This window comes from Chelonia mydas, chromosome 27 (genome assembly GCF_015237465.2).
Source record: "Chelonia mydas isolate rCheMyd1 chromosome 27, rCheMyd1.pri.v2, whole genome shotgun sequence".
NCBI classification, from domain to species: Eukaryota; Metazoa; Chordata; order Testudines; family Cheloniidae; genus Chelonia; species Chelonia mydas.
In genome coordinates this window covers 8,679,429-8,695,597 of record NC_057860.1, presented here as the reverse complement: position 1 = coordinate 8,695,597, position 16,169 = coordinate 8,679,429, and the positions used below count along the sequence as shown (strand labels likewise).

Here is a 16,169-nt window from a genome sequence, read left to right as displayed (position 1 = left end):
CAGCTACCCCCTCATCACCACTGCTGCTCCCTAGAGCCCCCTAGGGCAGAGCCCTAAAACCCAGCCCCGCCCCCCCACAACCCTACACTTAACCTGCAGAGGCAAAGGATGGCCTGGTGGTGGTTTCTGCACTTGGCTGGCACTCAGGGGACCCGGGATCTGGTCCCAGCTCTGCAGCTAACACCCTGGATTGCACACCCAGGGCACGCTGCTGCACCATCTGTAACATGGGGGGTAAGAGATCTGTCCTGCCCCTTCAGAATGTGATGTCTTGGGGACAGGTACAATCTCCTGCCCTGTGTGTGCGTACAGCGCCGAGCACAAAGGGGACCCAATCTCGGGTGAAGCATCCAGGCGCAACCATAATACAAATCATTATTACCTCTATTCCCACAGTGCCGAGTGGCCAGGACCCATTGTGCTAGCTCTGGTAATTGCTGGAGAACTCAACAAAAATCTCCCAAAGGCATTAGGCGGGGCCCCTCTTCCTCACAACACCCCCCGAGAAGCAGGGAATTCTGAACCCATTTTACAGGTGGGGAAACTGAGGCAGAGCCGGGACGAGAACTGAGGACATCCTGATGGTTAGCCCCATGCGCTAGCCACTAGCTCAGCTGTGCGCCTGCAGTGTTATCGATTCGGGCTGAGACGTCTAAAGGCGCCTAAGTGATTTAGGCACACCGCTTCTGTTGAAATGGAATTCAGTGGGCATCAAGTGCCTAATTTCACTAGGCTGCTTTGGGAATCCCTGCGGGTGTGCAAAGCAGGGGGTAGGGGCTGGCAGGAGAGAGTGGGGAGTGGTGTCTGTTGGGATCGGTCACGGGGTGTGGGGAGGGAGAAGGGAGTAGCTGCACCTCGACACGTCATTATTACCGGGACTCAGGAGGCCTGGGTTTGCCTGGCTCTGTCACTGGCCCACTGGGTGACCAGGGGCAAGTCACCGCCCCGTGCCGTGCCTCGGTTTCCCCGTGCATCACACGGTGATAACAATGCTGCGCTCCACCATCAAGTGCTCTGAGAACCACTGATGCCGGCGCTCGCTAAGAGCTAGTTATAATTAGACGTCGTGACAGTCGAATGGAGCGATTCCTTCGTTTTCCACTCCTCTCCCACACAACACAAACCCACCAGGAACCCTGCCAGGAGAGCCCATTAATCCTGGATGCTGCCACATTGCACAGCTCGGCAGAGACAGGCACAGGAGAGAGGGGCTTGCACCCCGCATTGCACCTTCCCTCCGTGGCAGAGCTCGGCAGCGTGTGGGAAGCTACCTCCCGGCCGGATGCCTGGCAGCATGCCCAGGGATTAGGACACTGAGAAGAGGGCAGCAGGGGTCTGATACTCCAATGCCCGGCACCTCGTGCATCACTCACACCAGTGCAAAGTGCTTCCAGGCGGACTCGTCCTTTCACCCCCGCTTTTCACTGGAGCAAATGACAACCTGAGCGGCGGGGCAATGCATCAGGCCGACGGCGTCTCGTTGGGCTCCTGGTACACAGGCTAAGTGAGCCAGTTCTCCTGGCCCCTCCGCAGGCCGGAGACAGGCTTTTGCAGAGCAGCGCGGTGTGTGGGGGAAACACAAGTGTGAATGTCTGTGGACAGGGCAATACCTCCAGGATACGGCAGTGGCCGGGGCGGAGCAGTGAATGGGGACATCTGGATTGGCATGGACCTGGAGCCTGAATTCCCCTCTCATCTCACGAGACGGTGCCCCAACCAAGCTAGGACTCGGGTCCTTTGGAGGATCAGTGTGTTTGTTGGTGCACCTGCAGAGGTGGCAGTGTGGACTAGTGGGTAGAGCCGTGGGACTGGGACTCAGGAGACCCGGGTTCTAGCTAGTGGGTGAACTTGGGGGGAGTCCCGCCACCCTTCGTCTGTCTTGCCTATTCAGACCAGAAGCTCCCTGGGGCAGGGGCTGGCTCTCCCTCTGAGTATGGACAGCGCCTAGCACGTTAAGACTCTGATTTTGGTTGAGGCCATTAGGTGCCACTGCAGAATAACTAAGTACGGGGCTAATTAGCCCTGGGGCCTGGATTCCTCTCTGACCCCAGGGGCGGGGGGAGTCTCCTTGGGGGCCTTTACTGGAACAGGGGAGGAAGGGATTGCAAGGACACCAGCGCATGCTCCGGTCTCCAGCCCTTGCCCAGAGGCGACCGGGAAATGCCGCTCGCGCGCTCCTCTTACTTCTTCGTCCTCTTCCGTGTACTGGGTGTATCTCTGCTCCATCATCTCCCGCTGCCACCGCTCCTGCTCCAGCGTCTGCTGGATTAGCTGCGCGACCTCGCTTTGCTCGCCCGGCTTCTCCCGCCCGATCAGGAACCTGCGGCAGGAACGGACACCAGGCCAGCGGGTCAGCCTAGGACAACCCCCGTGCCCCCCAGAGGCACAGCCGCTGCTGATGGATCCCAGCAGGCCCCGTCCTCCTCCCACGCGGGTGGGGCGACGATTCGCACCCGCTCCGCACTGCTCTCGACGCCGGCTCGAGGGGCAGATCAGCAGGGAGCCAGGCCTGGAGCTTCGCCCAGCCGCTGCCTTTGCCGACCCCTTTCCCCGCCGTGTCGGACGGTTCCCCTGCAGGCAGCCCTGAGTAACTCGCCTCTTGGGGGAGTCTGCTCAGGGCTTTTACAGGGTGGTGGGGGGAAGCTGGGATTCAGGGGGGCAGGACTCCCCCCCCCCCCCAACTCCCAGCCTACGGCAGGGTCTCATTTCCTCCCCACTGCCTATGAAAGCTGGGATGGGAACAGGCCCCAGGGCAAGACCCGCTGGAATCTCCTCGCCCACCTGACTGCAGTGTCCAGCCCGCTTAGGAGGAGGTGCAAATGCTGCCCCACTCCACGACCCCCCCCCCCAACAAGACACCCCCCCCAACAATCAGTTTGGCGCTCCCCGGGCCGTCTGCAGCGCTGCCCCCTGCATGAGCAGCGGAGCCGTTTGGGCTCCTCGACCCTGACGGACTCAGCCCCCCGCGCGGGTGCGGAGGGACGGGCACGGGATAGGCGGGGCCCGGTTTGCACTCTGGGCTCGGCTGCTCTGGCTTGACGTCGCTGCTGTGCCACGTTGGTGGGCGGGTTTATTTCAGGCCGATTATTTTAACAATATATATTTGAGAGAAAACATCCGGAGCCGGGTGCCGGGCGCAGAGCTAGGGCGGCCCGCGGCCCCTCGTGCTGATCCCAGCCAGGAAGGGCGGAGCCCGAGATGCTCAGGGCAAGATAAAGGGGTCAGCGGGGCCCTCCTGCAAACAGCCCCGCAGCGAGGCGGAAACACCGCCGGCCAGTGCTTCCCCTCAGCGGCTCCAGCATCGCTCACTTCCTCTTTTGCTCCCAGGGCCTGCCCCCCCTCGCCCCGTTCCTGAGGGGGACACTTGTTTTTCACCTAGCAGGCCCTTTGCTGGTCGTGGGAGGGGATCCGAGTGGCAGGCACGGGGTGCGATGGGAGGGAGAGAGGGGTGTGGGGGTGGTGTGGGATGTTACCCATGTTCTGGGATGCTCTGGGGATGTTTCCAGGGGATATCCAGTGAGGGGCTATGGGGGGCACAGTGGAGTTTATGGGGCTATGGGAGATAAACAGTGGATTACTATGGGGTGCACTAGAGGTTATAGGAGATACGGGGTGGGATGTGATGGGGTGCACAGTGGATGTTATGGGGCTGTGGGAGATACACAGTGGGGTGCCATGGGAGAGATCTGGAGCTGTTTCGACAGGCAGACCCAGAGCAGGGTGTGTGGCAAACACAGGCACAGAGAGGGGATCCCTGACTGTCACGCTCAGATCCTGGGGCACCGAGGCTGGGAGGGCGATGGAATGGGGCGTGAAATCCCACCCCCCCGGCCCCATGCAGCCCAGCAGAGAATCTCAGTCATCCCCTGCCCTGGGCCCCGGCCCCCAGAAGCTGGGCCCAAAGCTGGGGCGATCTCATATTCCCACGCCGGCTGGATTCCCCTCTCGCCCGCAGGCACAATGCCCCTGATGACAGCGTGGTTACCAGGGTGCTGGCAGGGCCGGGCCCACCTTCCTGGTGGTGGCACCGCGACCCCTTGGGATGGTACAAGCAGAGGATCCTAGTAGCGGGTGACAATCAAACCCAACCACGTTCCTGCCTCCAGTAAAATGAAACAGGCGGAGAATGGGACCACTCGGTGCTGGCTGGTATGAGCCCTTCCCAGCAGCCCGGTCACTTTCTGCAGAGTCAGAGTTCGCCTGTGAATGAGGGTGGGGAGAAGGGCAGGGCAGTTTAGATTCACCTTTCAACTTGGCCTAATGGCTCGGAGAGCTGTAAATGGTCCCCATGAATTGCAGTGGGAGGTGTTGACTCTGAAGTGTAACGATGACATTTAAAATGTTAACGGTGGCATTGCTGATTGTTGACAAAGAAAAATCCAGCTTGTCTGGAACTGTGGGGCTGGGCTTTGGATAGTGGGTGGAGCCTGGCTAGCGCATCACCCCCTTTTATACCCTTCCCAATCAACTGGGGAGCAGACCCAACAGAGAAGTGGGTGGAGACACCATGTTTACACCCAGGGGGCCAGACTAGGGAAGATCAAAGACTCAGCAGGAAGTGGCATATCCTGCACAGCCTCCCCTGGGGCACCCGCCAGCAGGGCTCTGAGCGGTGTGGTCTGCGCCCCTGGGGCCCCCTGGCAAGCAGGCCGCACGCCGTTCCCCTACCGGACTCTACCCTTGGTGTTCCTCAGCACCGAGGCCGCGAAGCTCTGGGTCACGCCCACCAGGCTGGTACCGTCCACTTCCACGATGAGGTCATTCACCTGGATCCTAAGGGCGGGAGAAGGCGAGTGAGAGAGGGAAAGAGAGCGCGGGGTCTTTGGCAGAGGGTGCGGTGGGCTCGGGGACACTGTTCCAGATCAGTACAGGCCCACGAGCTGTCTGAGCTGATGGGGCCCTCCCAACCCCCCCAGATCTCTTGCCAAGCTAGGTCAGCCCATTGGCCCATCCCATCCCGGATCCTGGTTCCTGTTACAGGATCAGCCCACTGGTTCATCCCGTCCCGGATCCTGGTTCCTGTTACAGGATCAGCCCACTGGCCCATCCAGTCCCCTATGCTGGTTCTTGTTACAGGATCAGCCCACTGGTCCATCCAATCCCCTATCCTGGTTCCTGTTACAGGATCAGCCCATTGGCCCATCCAGTCCCTATCCTGGTTCCTGTTACAGGATCAGCTCACTGGCCCATCCAGTCCCCTATCCTGGCTCCTGTTACAGGATCAGTCCATTGGCCCATCCCGTCCCGGATCCTGGTTCCTGTTACAGGATCACTGGCCCATCCAGTCCCCTATCCTGGTTCCTGTTACAGGATCAGTCCACTGGCCCATCCAGTCCCGTATCTTGGCACCTGCAATATGGGATCAAATCACTGGCCCGTCTAATTCACCGTCGTGTCTCCTGCCACACTGAAGTGAGCAATTCTCCGTGTAGGCTGGCACCCTGCCTCCCACAGTGCCCAGTTATGGATGTTGCACCAGAAGGCATAAAACCAACCCCCCCCCCGTGCTGCCCTGTAGGGAGATTTCCTTCCTGATCTTTGCCAGGCTGGCGATCGGCTGACGCCCTGAAGCATGAGGGCCAATTGCCCTTCCCAGATAGCGTAACTGCAGCTAACTCACCCCAGTGCTGTGCCATCTCCTGGGGTTGGCCCCTCCTCCCCACACTGGAAAGGGTTAATCGGAGATTATTCAGCGTAGCGGAAAGAGGAAGGAACATTCCTCCCCGTGCTCAGGAAGCCGGGGATGGCCAGTGCGGTCGGAGGAGGAAACTCTCAGTTGCTAGGTTAAGTGGCAGCCACGGAGCAAGGCCTCAGGCAGGCTCTGAGATGGTGCCAGGATGGTACTGGGCCCCAAGCCTGCCCGGCAGCAGAGGGGGTGAACCTGCCATCAAGCTGCGCCCCCCCACACCCCGGCTATGCCAGCACCCCAGCTCTCTCCCACCGCCCTGCCTCACGGGGGCACAGCATCCTTGAGCCCCCTCCGCCCCTACCACCTGCCCACCCCTCCAGGGAGAAGGGCATCTGGGAGCCCCAGAGCCCATGGCCACAGGGGGAGCTGATGGGTGGGACGGCCGGGCTGGATCGCTCTGGTCTGGGAAGGATGTGTGGGGCGGGAGGAGAGCCTGCTAGGATGGGTGGGGGCCTCCCAGAACAGCCTTCTTAGGGGTAGGGTGACCAGATAGCAACGTGAAAAAAACAGGACTGGGGTGGGGGGGTCATAGGCGCCTACATAAGAAAAAGTCCCCAAAAGCGGGACTGTCCCTTTAAACACAGGACATCTGGTCACCCTACTAAGGGGAGTCACAAACTGTAAAGCCAGCCCCATCCCCCACTTTCCCCCATCTGCCCCCTCAGGACAGGCCCGCGTCTCCCTCCCTCGGGGAGCGGCGAGGGCAGTTATCCTGGCAGCTCCCGGAGGTACGGAGGGAGGTATCCCTGGCAGCTCCTGGCTGGCAGACGGAGGGTGGACGCGGTTGTCGGAGCTAGGCAGCCAAGCCGGGCGCTCGATCCTCCCACTGCTGAGACCGAGAGAGCTGGTGGGGAGAGTGGGATGGAGACCCCGCAGGTCTGCCAGCGCTAGCCTGGCCTGGAGAGGGGCGCGGGGGCTTGGGCCATTTTTCCCAGGCAGCAGGAGCTGCTGGCTCCAGAAGGGGGAAGGAGCTGAGCCGGGATCCCTTGTTGAGGTCAGTGATGTCCCCTGGGACTGGGGGTGTCCATGCTATAAACCAATGGTGGCCCCCAGCATGGGCAGTGACATCCCTGATGGGGCCCAGGCATCAGGCAGCACTGGGGAGCTCTTATGTACCCCAATCCCGGCCTGGGATCCCCCAAACCCCAGCCTGGGATGTTCTCTCACCTCAAAGCCCTGGCCGGGTCTGTGCCTGTCCCTGCCCCACAGGTGGACCCGGAACACGCACAGAGCTGTCACCGCTCCCCACAGAGAGTCCCTGCCTGGGGCCAGGAGCTCCCACTCCTTACCAGCCACTTTGTCCTGTCTGCATCATTAACGCTGCTCGGGGCTCAGATTTCTCCAGCCGCCCCCTGTCTGCTCCCTGCTCTGTGCATGCACCCGCCCCAGTGCGCAAACACACCCATAAACACAACAGACACGTCCACACACAAAAACCCACACACCCATACGCAAATGCACACCCACCCATGCACATCTATACACCCCCTATACGCCCCCCCAGTACACAAACACATCCATAAACACAATGGACACGCCCACGTACCTAAAGTACACACCCATGCGTAAATACACACATAACCACAACAGACACGCCCAAACACAAAAAACGCATAACCATTCACAAATACCCATGCACATCTATACATCCCCCAATGCACCCACCCCTGTATGCAAACACACTCATAAACACAGCAGACATGCCCACATACCTAAAGCACACACCCATACGTAAATACACACATAAACACAACAGACACGCCGACACACAAAAACCACACACCCATACACAAATGCACACCCTCCCATACCCATGTAGACAGCCCCCCCATGCAAACACCCCCCCACACACAAGCACACCCACAGAAATACACACCCATGTGCAAACACCTCCACTTACAATCGCACAAATACAGACTCAGCAACCTAAACACACACACATATACAAAAAAATATACTCCAAGGCACAGGCTGAGGAGCTGTGGGGAAGGGGGGCACATCGGCCATAGTCCTGCTGCTTTTAAGCAAGAGGACAGAGCCCGACTCAGGTTTGGCCCGGGCCAGGCATCAAATCACAGAATCGTAGGCCTGGAAGGAACCTCGAGAGCTCAGCTAGTCCCATTCCCTGCACTCATGGCAGACTAAGTATTATGTAGACCAGGGGTGGGCAAACTACGGCCCATGGGCCGTATCCGGCCCGCCAGCTGTTTTGAGCCGGCCCTCGAGCTCCCGCTGGGGAGCAGGGTCTGGGGTTTGCCCCACTCCGGAGCTCCAGCAGGGGAGCAGGGTTGGGGGCCACTCCAAGTGGCTCCCGACAGCAGTGGCATGGCCCCCTCCGGCGCTCCAATGGGAGGTGCAGGGGCAGTGCCTGCGGACGGGGCAGCGTGCAGAGTCACCGGGCCGCGCCTCCGCCTAGGAGCTGGAGGAGGGACATGCTGCTGCTTCCGGGAGCCGCTTGAGGTACCTGCACCCGGGAGCCTGCACCCCTGAGCCTCTCCCCATGCCCCAACCCCAGCCCTGATCCCCTTCACACCCTCCAAACCCCTCGATCCCAGCCCGGAGCACCCTCCTGAACCCCAAACCTTTCATCCCCAGCCGCACCCCAGAGCTCGCAGCTCCAGCCAGAGCCTACACCCCTTCCCGCACCCCAACTCCCTGCCCCAGCCCTGATCCCCCTCCCGACCTCCGAACCCCTCGGTCCCAGCCCAGAGCACCCTCCTACACCCCAAACTCCAAATCCCCAGCCCCACCCCAGAGCCTGCACCCCCAACCAGAGCCCTCACCTCCTCCCACACCCCAAACCCGATTTTCTGAGCATTCATGGCCCGGCATACAATTTCTATTCCCAGATGTGGCCCTCAGGCTAAAAGGTTTGCCCACCCCTGATCTAGACCACGACAGAGCCGAGCTGAGTGAGTGGCGTGGTGACTTGGCACTTGAAATGGCAGTCCACAGCTCCTGCCTAAAGGGGTACAAATGTATATTAATACAACTCCCCTGACACACATACACAGAAACACACAACATAACCCGTACAGAGAGCCCCACTGGGGGCACTGACGTTTGTGTCTCCATTTTAAACGACGTTTCCCCTTTGCTCTGCAGAACCTTTCATTGTGAAACTCGCTGTGATTTCCCAATGCCTGCTGGTGTGTTACACAAAGGGCCTGATTCTGTCTCTGGGCTAGATCCTTCGTTGTCCCCGTCCCTCGTTCCACCGTGGACTCCAGTGTGAAGCGAGAGCTGGCCTATCTGCAGTCACCCTGGTTTTGCACCAGTTTGGTCAAAACCAAAAAAGTTTGGTTGTGACTGTGTTTCTGAGTATATGTGTGTGCGGGAGCGAAAGTGGAGGTGTTGGAGCATGAGCGTATCTTTGTGTGTGTGTGTGCGCATGCGGGTGTGTTTGCACTGGGGGTTTGCATGGGTTTCTTAGTGTATTTGTACATGGCTCTATGTGTTTACTTGCAAATGGGGTGAGTGTATATTGTGTGTTTATGTGTTTGTGTGTGTTGTCCTACTGGTGTGTGGATGAGTTGCCATCCCTTTACAGCTGGCCTATGTTGGTTTAGCTTTACCGGTGCAAACTGACCCCGTTATAAGTTCAGTTTAAATCCATGTCAGTGTCCCCACACAAAGTAGCACTGGTAATTTTGCGAGGCAACCAGCCTGAGTGTTAAATGCCAGAGATCAGAACATACCCACTTTGCAGGGGTGTCAGTGGCAACCCAAATTGCCAGGGAACGGAAAATCCAGCCGAGACCCTCCCGCATTTGATTGTTTGGGCTGCACTGAAGCAGGCTGGGAAACGATTGTCTGATTGCGCTCTCCCTAGAGACCCTTCTGGGAGGGAGTTATGTGAATTGTGAAGCCCTCCAAGTCAGCAACATTGAAATGAATACAGAAATACGTTACAGATGCAAACAACGAACACACAGACACGTTCCCCGCAACTCACCATGAGCACATGGAGAAGACGGTGCCCAGCACACAGTAACACAGAGACCTACAGACTGCAGTGCGGAGTCTTGCAGGAGTTCTCTTTCTGAAAGCCCCACCGCCTGGAGTCAGGTGTTTGTGTCTGAATCTCATTTTTGACAACAACGTGAATTTCTAGCTCCGCTGGTGGCAGAGAAGAGCTTGAAAATGCTACTCTCGCCCCCTAAAGCCTCGAAACAAGGAGGCTAATAAGAAGGCCAAAATAAGAAGATTTTTTATTTTGTAAAAATCTCATGACGTTAAAGCCAATTTCATGCTTTTTGGAGGCCTGATGGTGATTTTGGAATGCTTGGGGGTTGGCAATTCTGCATCCACAACCACACAATCAGCACTCGGGCTTGTCTACCACGCCAATGGTACACAACTCAGACTGCAGGCAGAAGCAGCCTAGGCACATAGAATAATTAACACAACAGGGCATTGTTAGCAACTCATTTGCAGCTCACAAGCTCCACGCACACAACCACTGTCACACACACACAGAGTGCTTCAGACACAGTAACACAACTAGAACACACAATGCAAAAAGCAGCATGTGTACACACACACTACAAAGCTAAATAAAGAGCAATGCAAAGCCGAGAGATACAACAATAGCCAGCCCACCCCTTCACACACACACACAAACCACACCAGCAGACTGGTGTGCAATACAGACAAGCTCCCAACCACACCCTTATGATCAGTTACAAAATACACAAAGTACTGTCTGCAGCCAAAATGTCGATAATTCCAAATGGGAGAGCCTGGGACTGGAGTAGCCGGGAGCTCCCCCCACAGCCAGCGCTCCTGCCCTGATCCTTACAGAGCCCCCTGCTGGGAGAGGCGGGGACTGGAGTAGTCAGGAGCTCCCCCCATGGCCAGCGCTCCTGCCCTGAACCCTACAGCGCCCCCTACTGGGAGTGAAGGGAACAAACAGACTGATAGTAAAGCGTGTGTGTTAGAGGGGGCGAGGGTCCATGTATTCTGGAGCTGAGCATTACAGGAGGATGCTCAGTTTTGGGATTCAGACTCTCATAAGATCTGGATTCAGCTCCTAGACCCGCCGCCAGCCTCTGTCGGTTTGATGCCAGCATCGCTGGGCGAGGCTCCCCGGTCTATGCTAGGTAGGGGGTCTGGCGAGAAGACTCCAGTGCCCCCTTCTGGCCTGAGAGTCTCTGACTTCACCGGGCTTACCTGCCGTCCCGGTGGGCCGCTCCCCCATCGGTCACCGTCTTGACGAAGATGCCGAGCTTCTCAAGGCCCATGTCCGCTCCGGCACCCATCCCGATAATACTGATTCCCAGCCCCTCGGAGTCTGCGAGAGAGAGAGACCCGTTGTCCTCACGGGGTTGCGTGGGTCGCCGCTGGGGGACTCCGAGCCAGGCCAGCGCTCTCCCCTCTGTCCAGTCACCCCAAGAACCACGCCCGGTGAACAAGGGCTGGCGAGCACTGGGGCAGCAGGGATGCACTCGCTGCGGGACGGGCAAATGCCAATGGAAGGGGCCTGGCACAGAGGGCTCCTGCGCTTGCCAGGACAGGCCCCGGGGGCAGGAGGAAAGCGAGGAAGTAGCAGGAGAGAAGAACAGTGTTTATTACAGCGAGAGGCAAGGACAGATGGCAGCTAAATTACGGGAGGCAGCACGCGTGGGAGGGTGAATGACTGTGTGAGAGAGAGGAAACCAAAGGAACGAGTCAATGTGAAGAAGAGCGCCCAGGACGGGCACTGCCAGATCACACCTGACGGCACATCAAAGCCCCATAGCCTGGCTTCCCTGCAACATCAGAGTTTGGGGCCAGCTAACCTGAGTTCTCACTTCCTGCCATACCGGCTTCGCACCCAGGCCCAGCAGGGCGGGTTGGCCTAACTCATAGGGCTGAGCTGGGAGACCTGGGTTCTATTCCCCCTGGCCCTTGCCAGGTCTCTCGGCCCACCCTTTGTCTCTGTAGATTGTAGGGGTTTGGAGGCAGGGTCCTTCTCTCACTCTGGATGTACAGCGCCCAACACAGTGGGGCCCTGGTCTCAGCTGGGGCCTCTGGGGTCTACCGTAAGACAGGTTACAACATTCGCTTCCGTAGCCCGACGGGATCCAAACACTGGCCCATCCAACCCAGTATCCTGCCTCCATTAGCAACCCACACCTGATGCTTCAGAGCGAGGAGAGACTTCCCGCCCCCTGGGCGTTGCGCCTTGCCATGCTGCGCCCCGCCTTCCCCGCCGGGCAAATCCCCAACCCCCAGGGGATCGGCTTCCGTCCAGAAACACATGGCTTAGTGCCCCTGCTGGCATGGATCTTAGCTAATCGACCAGTGCTGCAAACATTCTCCACCCCTCTGAGCTCCTGCAGTGCAGTGACACAGGTCCCTCCAGCCTGGGATGGCAGCATCTCCTCCAGCCTCACCAGCTGCTTGGTTCCCCCATGCGCCCCTTGCTGTGGACTGATCCCCTAGGAGCCTCACCAGCTTCCTTCCCTTAGTCAAGCCCCCTCAAGCTTGTCTTCCTCCTGGGATCTTTCACACGCGAGTCCCACCCCAACCTCGAACCCTCTTCCCTTCGATCCCTCCCAGGGCGAGCTCAGCGCTGAGAGGGGGAGGCACCGACACACCACACACGGGGGCTTGGCAACGGGCTGTCTCTCTCCCATCTAAAGCACCGCAGCATCCTGTTTGCGTTCGTACCAGCTGCTGTCTGCTGGGCAGACGCCTTCTCTGAGCTACCCTGGCCCCGCCCCGGCCTGCTTCTCAGAGCATCCTGCAGGGGCAGAGAGGAGAGCTTTTCACTAGTGCATTCACTTACACTCAGTGAGTGGGTGTGCCCAGTATGTGTGTGAACTGGGGTGTGTGTGCAGGCAGGGTATGTGTGTGAACTGGGGGGGGTGTGTGCAGTGGTGTGTGTGTATGAGTGAGTGTGGAGGGTATGTGTGTGAACTGTGTGTGTGTGTAGGGTACGTGTGTGAACTGGGGTGTGTGTGTGCACAGTGGTGTGTGTGTATGAGTGAGTGTGCAGGGTATGTGTGTGAACTGTGTGTGTGTGTAGGGTACGTGTGTGAACTGGGGTGTGTGTGCAGTGGTGTGTGTGTATGAGTGAGTGTGCAGGGTATGTGTGTGAACTCGGGGGTGTGAATGCATGCAGGTGTGTATGGAGGGGAACGTGTGCAGATTGGCGTGCAGCCTGCGTGTATGCACACAGGATGGTGTATGTATTTGTGTGTACAGATGTTTGTGTATGAATTAGTGTGCAAGGAGTTGTGCATGTTTGAATTCTGTGTGTGTGCACACAGCCACATGCATGCAAGGGTGAGTGTGAACTGGTGTGCAAGAATGTGTGCGTGTCCACATGTGTGTGAATTAGTGTGCCGGGGTTTGTGTGTGTTTGAGAGAGGAATGAGTGTGCACGAGGATGGGACAGAGGCTGTGTCTGAGTCACTGAATGCTTTGAGTGCATGAAGGGAACGAGTGTGTGAGATGAACACGTGAGAACCGTGAACGAGTGAGTAGCTTTGCGTGTGTGGGAGGGATGAGGGGGTGTCGATGAGGGGGTGAGTGCAGGGAGGCAGGGTGTGCACGTGTGCACAAGGGGATGTGTGCCAGAGTGTGTATGTTGGATGAGTGTGTGAGGCGGTGTGTGCAACTGTGCTGGGGATGAATCAGTGAGTAGGTGGATGGATGTGTGTGCAAGTGTGTGTATGAGTGTGCGAGTGCATGGGAGAGTGTGTGTGTGAGTGTACACGTTCAGGGTGGAGTGTGTGTGAGTGTGCAAGTGCATGGGGGAGCGTGTATATGAGTGGGCAAGTGGATGTGGATGAGCATGTGGGGATGAGTGTGTGAGGGGTGAATGTGCAAGTGTGTGTGGGATGAGTGTGCAAGTGTGGGGGGCGTGAGTGTAGGGGGATGAGTGTGCAGGTGTACGTGGGATGAGTGTGCAAGCATACAGGAAGCAGAGGCCCAGGTGTGCCCCAGGTCAGATGGAGCAGCGTGAGGCTCACGCCCAGGCCCTTTCAATGCGGCTCTGGCTGCGCAAAGCAGCGTGTCCCGGGTCAGAAACAGCCCAGAGACTCGCAGGGCCCCCCGGCCGGTGGAAGGGCTCCCCACCTACACGCTCCCCCCGCCCGGCACTGTGGCTATTCTCTGCACCCACTGGACGCCGGGCAGGTGCGAGAACAGCTGGCTCCAAGCCCCCCTCAACCATTCCCCCCATCCTAGCCCCAAGCCCAGGGTTGGGGTCACAGAGTATCCGGCCCTTAGCCTCCCCAGTGCCAGCAGGGAGAGCCCCCCGCCCGGGCAGTGCCAGCCTCTCCCTTCCTCACCTTTCTCCAGCTCCACCGGGAAGAGGTCTAGCCTCTCCACCCGCTTCTCCAGCTCGTACTCAGCCGAGGCAGCCATGGGGTCCACATCCTCGTTCCGGCGGTCGTAGTCCTCATTGGAGTAGGTGCTGAATACCTGCATGGAGCCGGGGGGCGGGAGGGGGGCGTTAGGGGTGCCTCCGGCGAGGGGGGAGCCGGGGAGGAGAAGGCACCCGGCACCCCACTGGCAGGCGAGCGGATGGCTCCCTCTTCCCATACATCCCTACAGCAGCTAAGCCTGTGGCCCTGATCCTGAAGCTGGGGTGTCCCGTGACCGCGCTAGCCTCATAGCCCCACAGAGGTGAAGGGCTCCCCCCAATTACAAGGACCGAAGTGTCACCGTGGCAACCTAGCGGGAGGCTGGGCCTTGGGTTTAAGTCATTGGCTGTGGGGTTAGCTCCCGAATCCCTGTGTGGCCTCAGGCTGATCCCCCCATTTCTCAGACGGGGTTCTGTGAGGATAAAGCCCCCATCTCCGACGAGTGTTTATATTACCAGAGCGCCTACGGGGCCCAGCTGAGATCCAGGCCCCGTAGTCTCTGCCGCCAGGAGCTTACAATCTAACGGGACAAGGGCGACAAAGGGTGGGAGGGGGAACGGTGCCACTGCGAGATGGCCTGGGTCCTCAAATGAATTCAGGCTCCTAATGCCCATTGACACCCTGGAAATCAAGACGCCTGGATCCATTGGAGGACCTGGGCTGAAGTGACTTGCCCAAGGGCAGAGCCTGGAATAGAACCCAGGTGTCCTGGTTCCTCCCCATGACGCCGGGGCTCCCAGAATGCGGCGGACTCGAAGCCCCCAGGGCTTGGCTGGATTCACAGCGACCAATCTCCCCGCTGCGAGCTGCCCTTCCAATGCTCCGAGGCTCCGGTTACCAAGAACCCGTGTAATCATGAATAAATTACAAGGCATTCTCCTCTCGGAAAGCCACCAGACCCACGTCTGTAATTACAATGGGAATGGGATCGCCCGGCGGTACCGGAAATTCTCCTCCTGCTGGGTCCCTGGGGGCACTTGGCTGCCCCCCCCCGGCACCGTGAGCCTGCCAGCCCCATGCCACCCAGGGGCGGGGGCAGTGGTGTGTATGAATGAGCCTGCAGGGCACCTGTGTGCCCGCGGTGTGCGACAGGCCAGGGCAGCGGCTGATTGGCTGTTCAGGGGGCAGCTGGGTGTTTTAGGCAATGCCAGCAGGCGGATCAGGTTGCAATGTGGGGTTGCGCAGAGATGCCGTGTCCCCCTCGCCTTTTGCTTGCAAGCCCCGCCTGCGCCAAGCAAGGGCCCTGGCTCCTTCACCCACAGCCGGGGCCTCGCTTGGCGTCCATCCCAGCGGGCTTTGCGTCCCACAAGTAGGGGAGCAAACAGCTAAGGGGAGACCAGGGCGGGCCCCTGGATCCCCTCATCCCCTTTAGCACAGACACCCTTGAGCTCCAGCGGCCCACTGGACTGAGCAGGTAGAAATCAAGCCTCCACCCACCTGTCCAGGCAAGTCTACTGATGTCAGGGGTTCCAAGCACCTGGTTGGAGGGCAGGGGACACGTGCTGCATCCCTCCATTAAGGACCGAGGGGCTAAATCCACCCCCAGCACGCCCGCAATCTTTCGTCTCCACGGCACCCGGATCTAGAGGGGAACCGTCATATAGGGCAGGTGGGAATCCCGCCTGCAAGTCCCACCCCAGCTTGCCCACATGGGCCCTGATCCCGTTCCGTGGCGAAGCCCTGGAGTAGGGGGTTTGGATGGAACGGCTCCAAAGCAAACGTTTCTTATCTCCTACTCCAGGCTCTGAGTAACTCCCAGCCCCCACCCCCTCCTCTGGCACCACTCGGGACTAACAAGGCCTGAAAGATTTCCATTAGCTGCCTTGGCATTGCCTCTGCCATTCTCCTGCCAGCTTCAAGTCCACTCCCAGATGCCAGCAGCACCCACGGCCATGCCGGCCCTCGCTGACTCTGGCAACGGTGCCAGCTTGGAAGGCAGAGGCCCTTTCGCAAGAGTCACCTCAGTAAGTGGCCGATGAACTAAAAAAAATATTACTTAACTTACAGTAGCACCTAGAGACCCTGATGGAGACCAGATCCCCACCGCGCTAGGAGCCGTACGCGCACAGAGATCAGATCCCCACTGCGCTAGGAGCTGTACGCGCACAGAGATCAGATCCCCA

The 16,169-nt window shown here is 58.9% G+C and overlaps 1 protein-coding gene across 1 annotated transcript in view; it reads right to left on the bottom strand.

The window, feature by feature from the left end:
* The window catches only part of PPP1R9B (protein phosphatase 1 regulatory subunit 9B), a 44,624-nt gene that overhangs the window by 8,783 nt on the left and 19,672 nt on the right, over positions 1-16,169 (bottom strand). The window contains exons 2-5 of the mRNA XM_037886993.2: positions 13,972-14,104; positions 10,862-10,982; positions 4,669-4,773; positions 2,185-2,320 (exon numbers count right to left, since the gene is read on the bottom strand). Coding sequence (XP_037742921.1) covers positions 2,185-2,320; positions 4,669-4,773; positions 10,862-10,982; positions 13,972-14,104 — 495 coding nt within the window. The remainder of the gene's footprint in view (positions 1-2,184; positions 2,321-4,668; positions 4,774-10,861; positions 10,983-13,971; positions 14,105-16,169) is intronic.